The sequence below is a fragment of the Cotesia glomerata genome, linkage group LG5 (genome assembly GCF_020080835.1).
Source record: "Cotesia glomerata isolate CgM1 linkage group LG5, MPM_Cglom_v2.3, whole genome shotgun sequence".
NCBI lineage: Eukaryota > Metazoa > Arthropoda > Insecta > Hymenoptera > Braconidae > Cotesia > Cotesia glomerata.
In genome coordinates, this window is record NC_058162.1 from 13,396,448 (window position 1) to 13,410,517 (window position 14,070).

The following is a 14,070-nucleotide window of genomic DNA, read 5'->3' on the forward strand; positions in this document are numbered from 1 at the left end:
ATGATCTGTGTGGCTGGTGATTCACCTAGAATAATGTCTACAGGACGCGGCTGTATATAATGCGAGTCAGCGAGCTTTCGATTCTCAAAATGCGGCCATATCGGATCATCGATCACGAACGATGGAAGATCTACCGTCAGTGATTGGTAGAATATGCATGCTGACATTCATTGATGCAGTCGTACACGCGTGGTGACGTTGACCACATTTTCGGCAATCTTGAGCGGTCTTGCAGTCTGCGGCGCGGTGCGGAATACGACAGTTGAAGCACAAGTTGCATTTTTCAACTATCTTGCGTAGTTTTCCGTAAAGAAGTTATTTTAGAACCGAAGTCGAGTTTTCAGTCTTAATAAAGCGGAAAGTTCAGCGTACCAGTGTAAGAATGACTACCAGGAGCAGCACCCGATGTGCTCCGCGATGCTCCTGACACTCGACCCTTCCTAGCGGTAATAAACTTCACTCTCACAATACAATTATTAGCGTTATAATTAATTTAAATTAATTGAGATAGAGCCAGCCTGATCCGGCTCGAGGGACCAAATGTAAATTGCTGAAAATGCGGGAAAGCGGAAGATCAGGTTTTCGTCAGGATATCTCAATTAAAACGCGGGAATATTATTAAAAATTAACACTATAAATTTATTTACACTGAATACAAGTTACTCAATATGTTAATTTGCAGATTGTTCGAATAAAAGCGGATAAATAAAGCACTGCGTGAATAATAAAGCGAAGCCGGTTGACACGTGGTTGATCATACTGCCGGCACTGGAAAAGCAGAGAATTAATTGCACAAATAACACAATTCATCTGTTACAATCTAAAGAGGATTAATAACAATTAATTTAAGCAAATTAAATTATAAAATAAGCGAAATGCAGTTTAGTTAAGAAAAAGCGGGAGTAAAGAAATACTAATGGCGACCTGATGCAGCGAAAGCGTGGAAACGTAAGATAAAAATAATAATAATGCGTCTTCTCCCTCGTCAACTTGGGGAAAAAGGCTGATTGCGCATGTCAGCGGAGCGATCAGCCAATCACACCACCGCGACATGGCGTGATCAGTCAAGCTAAGCTTTCATAGGCGGTTAGTTTTTGCGGGAACTAGCGGTAGACAGGTGCGGCTCGTGAAATTGGGAGTCCCCTAGGGGCGACTTCATCGCGGCTGGGCCTGTTCACTAAACAGGTTGATATATCGAGTTTTTACTGCACCTCGTAAAGTAAACTATTGAAAATAGGTCTGAAAAAATGAAAATAATTTTTTTTTTCATTTTAATGTGCATAGTCGTTTTTTTCATTTCAAGTACTCTGCCTCTCAGAGTCCTAGCTAAGGAAAGATGGAACCTATACCAACAAAAAAGGTCAACCACACTGAGCCCTGAAGAACTTAGAAGGGAAGAACGGCAACACAGCATCGCAAGATGGCAACAGAGAAAGCTCGGTGGACGTACCGTCTCATACCTCGGATTGATGTGTGGTTCAACCGGAGTCACGGTGAGATCAACTATTATTTAACGCAGATGTTATCAGGACACGGATGTAACCGGAAGTATCTTCACCGCTTTAAGCACGATGATACCCCAGAGTGCCCGTCCTGTCCAGGGGTCAATGAAGATGCGGAGCATGTTTTCTTCAGCGGAAAGTTTTCAGCGGAAAGTTGAAAATTACAAGGAACTTTTTTATAGAACATTTAAAGTACTACAAATTGGCCATTTAAAATTTTTGTCTAACTCTTACAGTTAACTTAACGAAATCAAAAACCCAGAAATCTGCATTTTAAAGCTATATAACAAATTAAATATTGGAGATACACTGAAAAAAAAGGTTTTTTTCCACCTAGGAAATTTTTCCCTCTTGTAAAGAAACTGGTATACCTGTGTAAAGAATACTAAAGTTTTTTTCCTACACTTATAAGTATAGTGATTTTTAAAAAACTCGGTTTCTTTCTCAGTAAAATACCAAAATAACAATATGGCTTACTTAACCTTATTTGACACAGATGCATATGATATGTTTATAATACGGTTGATGTTTTTTATTATTATTAATTAATTAATAATTATAATTTATTAATTATAATCAAATTTAAGAAAATTAAATAAATTAAATTATAATAATTAAAATTAAGAATGACAATGAAGTTGTCAGACATTAAAAATTTTCTTAGTATTGCATGGCAATTAAATTATTATAAAAAAAAATGAATTCAAAAATTCCACCAGTGAAAATTGATAAAAATTGCAAGTGAAAATTTTAGTAGCATCTTTTTATGATAATTGATTTGTTATAAAAATTTCAATAATTTCAATAAAATTTCAATATTCTTGGTTTGAAAGTTACGTTGAGACGAAACCAAATAAATGAAGATTCAAACGCTAAATCCTATGAGTTTTGCGTTTGGACATGGAGGTAATATTCATTATGAAATTCCGGAATGTAAAAATTAAGCGATTATTCGTTGTTTGTGTAAGAAGTCATTTTATTATTTTAATCGATTATAAAAATAACATATTTCAATGGCATCAAAATCGGAGATGGAAACCTGGGAATTTTTCCTTGTAAGTAATAAAAACGGACGTATCATTCACTTTGTCCAAAAGTAAAGCTTCCTTAGATTTATGAATAGGGTAAAAAATAGTTAAAAACTTTCATTCTGGCAATTTGGGCTAAAATTTTTATGAAAATATCCACAATTCATGAATTTACTGGATATATTTGAGAAAGTTATTAGAAAATTATTGAAATCAGAAAGCATTGGGGTTCGGTTACGAATATCTCTTAAACGGTTGCAGTTATCTATTTCACATATCAGATCTTTTTTGTAGAGCGTTGAATTTCCTACAAAAATATGGCATATTAATTCGACAACTATTATTTTCCAATGTGGTAGGAAATTTAAAAAAACAATTTTTTTTTTGATAAATTTTTTTAACTTCGACCTCGGATATATTTGAAATGGTTAATGTAATCGCTTACACATATCGAATCTTTTTTGTAGATTATTCAATTTTCCACAAAAACGTTTAAAGTAAAAGCCCCAATATATGATCACGTACCACTATATGATCACTCCATGTATTTGTATACCTATATTTGTGAATATAGATTGATTGATTGATTGATTGATTATTTAATCATGCCAAGGCACAGGCCAAATGGCAATTTTAAATACAAAAATATTTACAACTTACATAATAATAACAATAATAATAATAATAAGTACATAAGGTATAATCTTAAGAGACTATAATTAGAACTGATTCTATAATTAGAACTGATTCAACTAACATCTCCATATTTACGCTCTCAACTAAATATTAACAACTTAGATACTAATATAAGCATCAAACTAAGTTAGTTACATTAACGCTTTCAAATTAACATAAAGTTTTCTGATAAATAAATTTTATTTATTAATTGTCCAAATTCAGTAAGTAATCAAAAACTTTATTTTTAAACACTTCACTGCTACTCGAATTCACAATTTCATCGGGTAGTTCTTCCCACAGACGAATCACAGTTACTATAAATGAATGCTCCATATAGGTAGTAGCAAAATGAGGTAATTTGAAAAAGGAATGTTTTTTAGCTGCTAACCTACTGGAACGTCTGACATCAGTGTCTTCTATGAACAGCTCTCGCAGGTACTTGGGTTTCTCAACTTGAAGTAATTTATAAAAATAACAACTCATATAGTACATTCGACGATACTTTACAGATAGCCATCCAAGTTCTCGTCGATAAGGTGTGATATGCTCATCTTTCTTCAGATTAAAGATAAATCGCATTGAGGAATTCATTGCACGCTGAAGTTTTGTGTTATTGTCGGATGTTGAATCTATCAGTACAACCGTACAATAATCAATTAGCGGTAAAATGGTTGCTGATACTAATAATTTTCTGATTGGGAATGAGAAGATGTTTTTCCGTACTTTAAGACAATGCAGAGCTGAATTCACTTTACTGACTGTCTGAGTAACGTGATAATTCCAAGATAAGTTTCTACTTATATTGATTCCCAAACACTTAGTAGAGTTAACGTAGGGTATTATGACACCATTTACAACTACAGGTGGTAGATCTATGTCCTCAAGTTGTTTCAATTTACTATTTGAACCCAAAATCATAACTTTGGTATAGATATACAAATACATAGAGTGATCATATAATAGTACGTGATCATCTATTGGGGCTTTTACCTTATAAATATTTGATTAAAAAATTGATCAATAGAGAGATATGATCTTTATTATAAGAGACTAACAAAAAATATAAAAGTGTGATGAGCATAAGGTTTCTATCAATTTTAAGAGCTCAAATTTAGTGAGCATTTTCTAGAGGTGACTGATAACCAACTTTTCAATCTTAGAAGTGAAAAAAAAATAATCGATTTTTTAGACCCACCCTAATATATATACAGGGTGTCCCAGAAGTCGTGCACCCCATTGTAGGAATCGAAAGAGAAAAATATTCTGAGACGAAAAGTCCTTAGCCATTTTTGAATCAGACGCATGGATAATTAATAATTAATTAATGAAAGTGACCAATCAGGAGCGCGCGACAGAAGAATGAAAAGTGAGTGGAAAGGCAGAAAGAGACGCGAGAGTAAGACGAGAGATCTGCTGCCTGTGTCTCGCGCAGTAGACCGAGAGTGGGGACGGAACAAACGTGGACGGCGGACGTACGTGATGCTAGGTAAATGTGTGAGATCGTGCGCTAGTGTGGGCTAGCGTCAGTGTAACGGTAACAATGCACGTATGAATGTGAGTGAGGATATTTTTTTTTTTTTATTACAGGCACAAGATTTGACCAAATTCGATAGAAAAAAAAGGAGATTTTACTGAACTCAATCGGCACGACTGAATTTTGATTTTTAATTGAAATAATTGAAGAAATTTTTAATGAAGAATCAGTAGCGGGGCTTAGAAAAAGGCAGAGGGCAAAAATTACTGGACTTTTTTATTCATTAGGAAAATTAAAGTAATTGTTGATTAAACAATCATTAACAAGGCACTGGGCGGCTGTGTCTGAATTTTTTTTTATTTGAAGTAAAGTAATCGTTAATTGAAAAATAGGTAGCGAGGGTCAGTTAGAGGCCTTGGGCAGCCATGACAAAATTTTGATTTTTAATTAGAATAATTAAAGTAACTTTTAAATAAAAAATAAGTAGCGAGGGTCAGTAAGAGGCACTGGGCAGCTATGTATGAATTTTTATTTTTATTTCGAATAATAACAGTAATTTTTAATTTAATATTAAGTAGCGAGGGTCAGTGTGAGGCCCTGAGCGGCTATGGATGAATTTTTATTAGTATTTCGAATGATTAAAATAATTTCTAATTAAAAAATAAGTAGCAAGGGTGTGTAAGAGACACTGGTCGGCTTGGGATGAATTTTTATTTTGATCTAGAATAATTGAAGTAATTTATGAATGAAAAATAAGTAGCAAGGGTGAGTAAGAGGTACTGGGTGGCTATGAATAAATTTTTATTTTTATTCGGAAAAATAAGAATAATTTTCAATTGAAAAATAAGTAGCGAGGGTCAGTTAAAAGCATTGGGAGGCTATGAATGAATTTTTATTTTTCTTTCGAATATTTAAAGTAATTTTTGATTGAAAATCAAGTAACTAGGTCGAGTAAGAGGCACTTGGCGGTTATGAATGAATTTTTATTTTTATTAGGAATAGTTGGAATAATTTTTAATTGAAAAATAAGTAGCGAGATTCAGTTAGAGGCACTAGGCGGCTATGAATGAATTATTATTATTATTTCGAATCATTCAAATAATTTTTAATTGAAAAACAAGTAGCGAGGGTAAGTACTAGCCCCTGGGTGGCTATGAATGAATTTTTATTTTTATTTGGAATAGTAAAAGTAATTTTTAATAAAAAAATAATTAGCGAGGGTCAGTTAGAGGCACAGAGCGACTATGGATGAATTTTTATTTTTATTTCGAATAATCAGCGTAATTTTCAATTGAAAAATAAGTACCGAGAGTCAGTTAGAGGCCCCGAGCGGCTATGGATCAATTTTCATTTTCATTTCACATAATTAAAGTAATTTTTAATTGAAACATAAGGAGCGAGGGTCAGTTAGAGGCCCAGAGCAGCTATGCATGAACTTTTATTATTATTTCGAATGATTAGAGCAATTTTTATTCAGAAAATAAGTAGCGAGGGTGTGTAAGAGACACTGAGCGAGTAGGAATGAATTTTTATTTCTAGTTGGAATAATAAAAGTAATTTTTAAATGAAAAACAAGTAGTGGGGGTCAGTGAGAGGCAATGAGCAGCTATGAATTAATTTTTATTTTTATTCGGAGTAATAAAAGTAATTTTTGATTGAAAAATAAGTAGCGAGGGTCAGTTAGAGGGCCTGGGCGGCTATGAATGAATTTTTATTATTATTTCGAATGATTACAGTAATTTTTATTCAGAAAACCACCCAGAGCCTCAACTTGACACTTACCACTAATTTTTCACATGAAAATTACTTTAATCATTCTAAATAAAAATAAAAATTTATTCATAGCTGCCCAGTGCCTCTTAATTATCGTTCCTACTGGTTCTTCAAACAAGAATTATTTTAAGTATTGTTAATTAAAATGAAAATTCCTTTCCAGCCACCCAGTGTCTCTTACACAACCTCCCTACTTATTTTCTGAATAAAAATTACTGTAATCATTCAATGCGCTGAACCTGATCCATATCAACATTTGTTTCAAAATGCGAATTCAGATATCAATGCTGACATTCGTTTGGCTGTACTGAACAAACTTGGACCCATTGCCAAGAAAAAAGAAAATTTGATGTCAAATGCAGACTTTTGTAAATTGATGAGAATGTCAAACAGCAAACAAATTGAACTGTTACAACATGTAATATCACATCTATTATCTCCAAATAAAAGTCCTCTTCAAATTTTCTTGACTGGCCCAGCTGATTGTGGCAAAACATTTGTTATCCGGCTTATCATAGATCTTATAATTCTCAGGATTTAACAAATTCTGTTATACAGGCTTCAAACATAGTACTTCTATCTGAAACTTGGTTAATTGACTCTAAAGATATAAGTATACCTAATTTCAACTGTATAGTAAAATTTAAACGACCAAATGTTCGAGCAGGAGGAGTAGGAATTTACTCTAACGAAAATAACAATACGTGTAATATTGTCACGCCAAATGTTCATATGACAGCAATGCAATCATCATCACAGCAATTGGGAGCAACAGTAACTGGTGATATTTGTATTGCTGAATGTCAATCTCTTGATGGAAAAAAAAATTATCTTCGCTGCAGTGTATATATCTGTCAATCGAAAGCTTAACAATATTATTTCTTTTCTTCATCAACAATTACTTGCATATAGCCATGGAGGTGCTGCTCTTACTAATACAGATTATGATAAAATACCTCTTCTTTTAGGTGGTGATTTTAACGTAAACTTTGCATCTGACGATTCGACACCATTAATTAACTTTTATATGAAAAATTTAGTCTGCAATTAAATAATAATTCTAAGATGTCGACAACTAAATACGGAACCACAATATATGCCATTTTTACACGTTATTTAGAAAATATTGAAGCAAGAACTTATGTTTCATATTTTAGTTACCATAAGGCTCTAGTGACAACCATACCATTACAAATACCATCAGATAATGGTATTACACATACATACATACAGACATAGTGACACCCTCGCGGGAATAGTCAGGGAAGCTTCCTAGGTACTCAAAACATCGAGATCTGATGAAAACTCGATTTTCGAAAAACGGGGTGACAACAATAACTTCCCGATTTTTGAAAATTTTCAATTCTCTTAGCGGGAAGTTAAAAATTAGGGAAACGATTGACCCTGATGGCCATCCCTGCAATTTCCCGCCAACTCTATATCTAAACGCTTGAAATTGCACTTATGACGTTTTTGAGCTCTTTAAGCTCATACATACAATTTGAGTGTTATTTTGAGCTTTCCGAGCTCAAAAAATAGCTTTTGTGTGCTTTTGAGCTCTTCGAGCTCAAAAATTTAATAGAAGTTTGATAAAACACTATTTTTTGAATTTTCAAAATGCAATAACTTTTGAATGAATGAACCGATTTCCATGCGGTTGGTAGCCTTCGACGCAGTTTCTTAAGCTCTATAAATAATATTCAAGTTCAAATTGATAGAACAAAAAATTTTGGAGTAATTCCGAAAAAACATTTTTTTCGGTTTTCTATCGTTCCCGCTATCTCTCGAACGAATTAACCGATTTTGACCGGATTAGTGGTGATCGACATGGTTTTTTAAGCTCAAGAATGGATTAGTTTTTGGAATTGATCGATGAAGCCGTTTAAAAGTTATTTCAAAAAAACCACTTTAAAAAAAAATTTTTTTTCCGATTTTTTTTTAGATTTCTTAAAATTTCTCAAAATCTATTGGTCCGAATCGATTTAAATTCATAGGAATCCTATTTTTGAGGGAACTCTTTAGAACGCCGTTTGGTAGATTCCGATCGGTTCAATCGTTTAAAAGTTATAAGTGATTCACATACTTACACACACACACCCACAACCTTTGAGAAAGTTAACCAGTGGATGGATTCAATGAATCTACAACTGGCTAAACAGAAGACTGAGGCTGTGCTTATTACCAGCAGAAAAGTGATAGAGACCATAAAACTGAAAGTCGGAGAACAAGAAATCACATCACAACCATATATCCGATATCTGGGAGTGATGCTTGATGCCCGACTCAACTTTAAGCAGCAAGTCGAACACGTGAGTGCAAAAGCATCAGCAGTGGTAGCTAGCTTATCACGACTGATGCCAAACGTCGGAGGCCCAAAGCAGAGCAGAAAACTACTACTATCATCTGTAGTCACATCAGTGCTCACTTACGGAATATCTATCTTGGCGGACGCACTAGAAAAGCAAGAATCATGGAGAAAGGCTGGACCAGTCTACCGTCTGAGTGCCTTAAGAGTAGCGAGTGCCTTCCGCACAATATCTATGGAAGCAGTGTGTGTCATTTCCGGAACTTTGCCTCTCAGAGTCTTAGCTGAGGAAAGACGGATCCTTTACCAATGAAAGAAGTCGACCACACTAAGCGCTGAGGAGCTTAGAACAGAAGATCGGCAGAAGAGCATAAGTCGATGGCAACTACAGTGGGATGCCACAGTGAAGGGTAGGTGGACGCATCGTCTCATACTAAGGATCAACGTTTGGCTAAACCGGAGTCACGGTGAGGTCAACTATTATCTTACACAGATGTTATCAGGACACAGCTGTTTCCGGGCGTATCTCCACCGCTTCAAGCATGATGATTCCCCGGAGTGCCCGTCCTGCTCAGGAGTCAATAAAGATGCAGAGCACGTTTTCTTTGAGTGCCCACGTTTTTACCCACAGCGAGATGAGCTGGAGAATATCCTAAAGAGGAAAATCCAACCAGAGACAATAGTAGCAGCAATGCTGTCATCAGAAGCAGCCTGGAACGCTACAAGCACTTTTGCTACAAAAGTGCTTACCGAGTTGCGATCCATTGAGAGAAAAAGAGCGAAAGACAGAATCTAGAAGGAAGAAATAACATCTTAGCCACCAGAAGGAAGAGCGGCAGCTAATTCCTCCCCCCGCGAAGAAATGCCTTACGGCGGTACTATGGGGGATCAGAGGATAGAAGAGAAAGGGGTTTTAGGGTTTAGTGGGTAGGGGCGTCAGCGTCGAGTTTTAGTATGACGCTGCGTCGAGTCGCCACATATCCAGGCCAAACAGCTACGCCTGGAATCCGTAAAAAGGATTCCCCCTCCTAAAGAGAAAAAAAAAAAAAAAAAAAAAAACACACCTCGCGGGGATAGTCAGTAAAACTTCCTGTGACTTTAAACGTCGAGATCTGATGAAAACTTGATTTTTGCAAAACGGAGTGAAAACAATAACTTCCCGATTTTTGAAAATCTTCGATTTTTTTAGCGGGAAGTTAAAAATTATCTCTCATACTTAGAAAATGCTTATCGTGCGACGAAATATTAGCGTCTTGTTCAGACAATGAAAAAGGAGCATTATCTGGCTATGTGGACCCAAATCACTGCAAATTTTATAGATTTAAAAAAACATATTACCGTTTTCTTGGTATTCCAGAATCCGTTTGTTGAACATATCCACGTACTTTGAATTTCTTGCAAAAGCTAATCCGTAACCTGTCATAGCATACCATGAACCAACTGTTAAGAGACGACAATCTTCATCCTGAGCCACTAAATAATCTAATACTGTTCCATCATAAAAGAAGGCATCTAATTGTCTAAAATTGTTATAAAATATTCATAGAATTCTAAAGAATTTTGATTGCAATGAAAAAGAGGAAAACTATTAATCTTACCCATGGATGACAGCTTCAATACCTTTTTGAACGCTGCTTTTACTAAAATTTTTTATGTATGAATGCATTTCTTTGAAATATTTAGCTATCGTACTTTCTGTATGACTCCATGGAATTGATCCAAATTTAAACATTGGCTTATGAGACCATGGTTTGACGAGACGTGGATCGTCTATCCCGCTGAACTCATGAAATTCTTCTCGAGTAATCATAAAAGCAGCTAGGTTAGCAGTGTAAATAGCGAGAAATACAACTGCAAACATGGCCCACATGTGTGTCATAAATCTGTAGAAAAGAATATACATTTGAAATTAGTTTATCAAATATCCTAGCATAAGTTGTGGAAAAATAAGCTGTTACTTTATCAAGCCCACCACTCATTAACAGCATTTATTGAAAGGTCAAATATGGTATATTGACATAATAAAGTTATAGATAATACACTACATTGAAAATAGAGAACCGACTATGAGCATTGGAAAGTTTAAATTCAGGTATTGACGATAGATTGTCTAATATAATCGAGGAAAATTATGTTTACAGTCTTATGTCTTAGTTATGAAACTATTTTTCTGTCTACTTATCGTTGTCAATTAGTTTTTTAATTTTTATTTATTCTTGAGTATTTCAGATTAAGACTTTCAAGTTGTTGCTCGAAAGCAACAAAAGACCTTTATGTATTCTAAGGGATGAAAATTTGAACCGTTCTCAGGATAAATTCTCAAAAAGCTTGAATTTGGCTTAGAGATTTAGTATTAATTCATTTGTTAGTAGATTTTATAGAAATCCATTACATTGGTCCTCATGACGGAACTTTTGAAAAATCTTGCTATATCGAATCAGCTCGTCAAGCGGATTCAGAAAAGAGATATGGTTAAAGAGTGTATACATGTATGTATTTATATACAGGGTATGCCAAAATTACTGTAAAAGCTTTTACAGGGGTATAGAAATAGAAATTTTGAATCAAAAGTTCCTAAACGATTTTAAAAACTTTGCATCATAATTCAAATTACAGCTAATTAAAGTAGGCCAATGGGAAGGTAGCTAATTGGCGCCTCTAAAGTTAGAGAGTAGGGCAGTCAGGTCGATGAGCTTAGAGAAAATTTGAACTTATGGTAAAGCTTATTGTATTTTTTGAACCTATGGTAAAGCCTATTTTATTTTTTGAACCAGAAGATGGCAGTAGCTTTTCTTTCTGGTCTAGAGGCCAGAAAAATTTTTTTTCTCAGGGGCTGTCAATGAAAAAATGAGTATACTGTATGACCCAGATTTTACTTTTTGTATTTAAGTATTTTAGTTTATTTTTATTAATTACTTAAAAATTAATAGAAACAATTATTGTTATTAGTGCGGCGATTAGTATTTAATTATTGTATTTATTCAGTTAATAATATTATATTATTTCTACCGAAGGTATAATTAAATTAAGAAATTAAGCGTGTGAGAAATTATTATGATGCCGAGCGAATTAATCGAGCAAGAGAAATTAATTGTAAAAGAAATTAAAAGACTGCGAAAATTATTCTCAAAATTATTCTCTATAAGTTCCGAACATGATTTAGTATGGAAAAGCGACGAATGGATACATAATATTTTTGTTTTTTTTTTTTTTTTTTTTTTTTTCAAAAAAACTTCTGAGAAGAAAAATTCAGTTCAATGCAAAATACTTAAATTTTCATAATTTTTGCAGTATGGGTTTAAAAAAATTAAATTAAATTTTGTTTTATTATTTGATGTGATTTAACTGACTTAAATTTTAATATGATTGATTATTAGATAATTAGAAACTAAATTTACTGTTAAATACTTGAATTTTAATGAGTTTTACAAAATTCGCTTGGATTAAAATTAAAATTATTTTGTTTTATCGTTGACTCTGATTCAACTGATTTAAATTCTAAAATTAATGATAACCAAATATAAATAAATCATATTCACTGTTAAAAACTTTGATTTTAATAATTTTTGGAATTTTAGTTTTATAAAGTTAGATTGTGATAAATTAAAATGTTGATTTATTATTGACTCTCAGTTCACTAATTTGAATTTAAAAATATATGATTTATTATAATTTTCGTTAATTGTAGTTCCAATACATACTTTGTACTTTATTTTATAAATATAAAAAATGATTCACGGAGGAAAATTAATATATTAATGATTTTATTTCTATTTTATTCGTTTTGGTGAGAAACCTGTTGAGAATACACGATTTACCCAAGTCCATTTAACATATTATTATTATTTACTTCATTATTTATATTTTCATATTTGCCGCTTAATGCGATACTCAAGTTATTATTATTTTTGATGAGTTGGCGTTGGTCTATGCGTCGCTTGCCCGCGCACACCCTCACTCACTCACTCGCTCGCTATAGCTCGCTCACACGTTGTAGTGCTTGGCGGTCTTTTACTACTACGGGGCTGTTCCTAAATTACGGGGCTGTTCATAAATTACGTAAGCATAATTTAGAGCATTTTACAACCCCCTCCCCCCATGATAAGCATTAGTAAGATTTTGAACTGACAACACCCCCCCCCTCTGAAATCTTACGTAAGATATACATCAATTTTGGGCTTTAAATAAGTTAAAAAATATTTTTAATTTAATATTTAATTACTTTTACTCTTTTTATATGGATTATAAAACTCTGGTTTAATTAATAAATTATTAAAATTTTTAATGCACTAACATTCAAACAAAAAAAAGTAAAATAAGATATTATACTGATTAAATCAGTAATTATTATATAAAATATTTAAAGCAGTGTAATAAAATTTGAGTTATAATTAAACTTCAACTTTCTGTCCATGGTGAAGCAATCCAGTCTCCAAAATTTTCTATTACTGGATGTCATTACTTTTTTCTTCTTCTCCTTCTTTTGATATTTCTTCATCTACAATAACTTCGTCTTCAGGGAGCCATTCAATGGTATTGTAACAACATGATTCTAAATCATGAATATACTAAATTTCCCCTGGACATTGTGCAGCTATTGCAAATGGCCTAACTCTAGCAGACATTTCAGCAGGCAATTTACCATGACGATTACGCTTAAGGCGAAGTACCCAATAGTTAAACACTTCGAAAAATGGGACCAGTAGTTGAACATATTTTTAGAATCATTGTTATAAAAAATCTATACATATATTATCAGTAATATGCGCAAGTTATAATTATTTAATGATACAGTAATTGATTTCTGAAAGTTTTTGTAATTATAAATCAAAAAAATTATATTTTTTTTAACTTTAAAGTTGACATGTTGAGAATAGCCGATAAATGCTACTTTTTTCATGAAAAGTGTACTAAACGTTAAACCGAACAATCATTTAAAAAAACGGTACACTATCATTTTGAGTAAAAAAAATTTTACCACCCAACAAAATATTTTTTTCTAAATAATATCCCACATTATAATATCCCATAATATCCCACATCTCACATCCCTAAATAAGCCACATCCCAAAGTACTTTCAAGCTTTTAGAAGGTTTCAGTAAAGTAGTAATGTGCTGCAAACTCCAAACCCAACTAGCTAACGAAAACGCGACTAGGGACGAGACTCAACAGACGTCCTTCTAGGTAGAGTCGGAGCACCTAGGCACAAGCGATATGCTCCACACAATTGTGAGGACAGTATAAAGCTTTGGATGACTGCCGTAGAATAAGTTAGGGAAAATGACCACAAATAACACAAGTGCCCGGGC

At 33.4% G+C, this 14,070-nt stretch overlaps 1 protein-coding gene across 1 annotated transcript in view; it reads right to left on the reverse strand.

Annotated features, from left to right (window-relative positions):
• Positions 1-10,644, reverse strand: part of LOC123266014 (glutamate receptor ionotropic, NMDA 2B-like) — a 42,394-nt gene extending 31,750 nt beyond the window's left edge. Inside the window, exons 1-2 of the mRNA XM_044730042.1 lie at positions 10,359-10,644; positions 10,099-10,280 (exon numbers count right to left, since the gene is read on the reverse strand). Coding sequence (XP_044585977.1) covers positions 10,099-10,280; positions 10,359-10,639 — 463 coding nt within the window. The 5' untranslated portion in view covers positions 10,640-10,644. The remainder of the gene's footprint in view (positions 1-10,098; positions 10,281-10,358) is intronic.
• Positions 10,645-14,070: the final 3,426 nt, after the last annotated feature.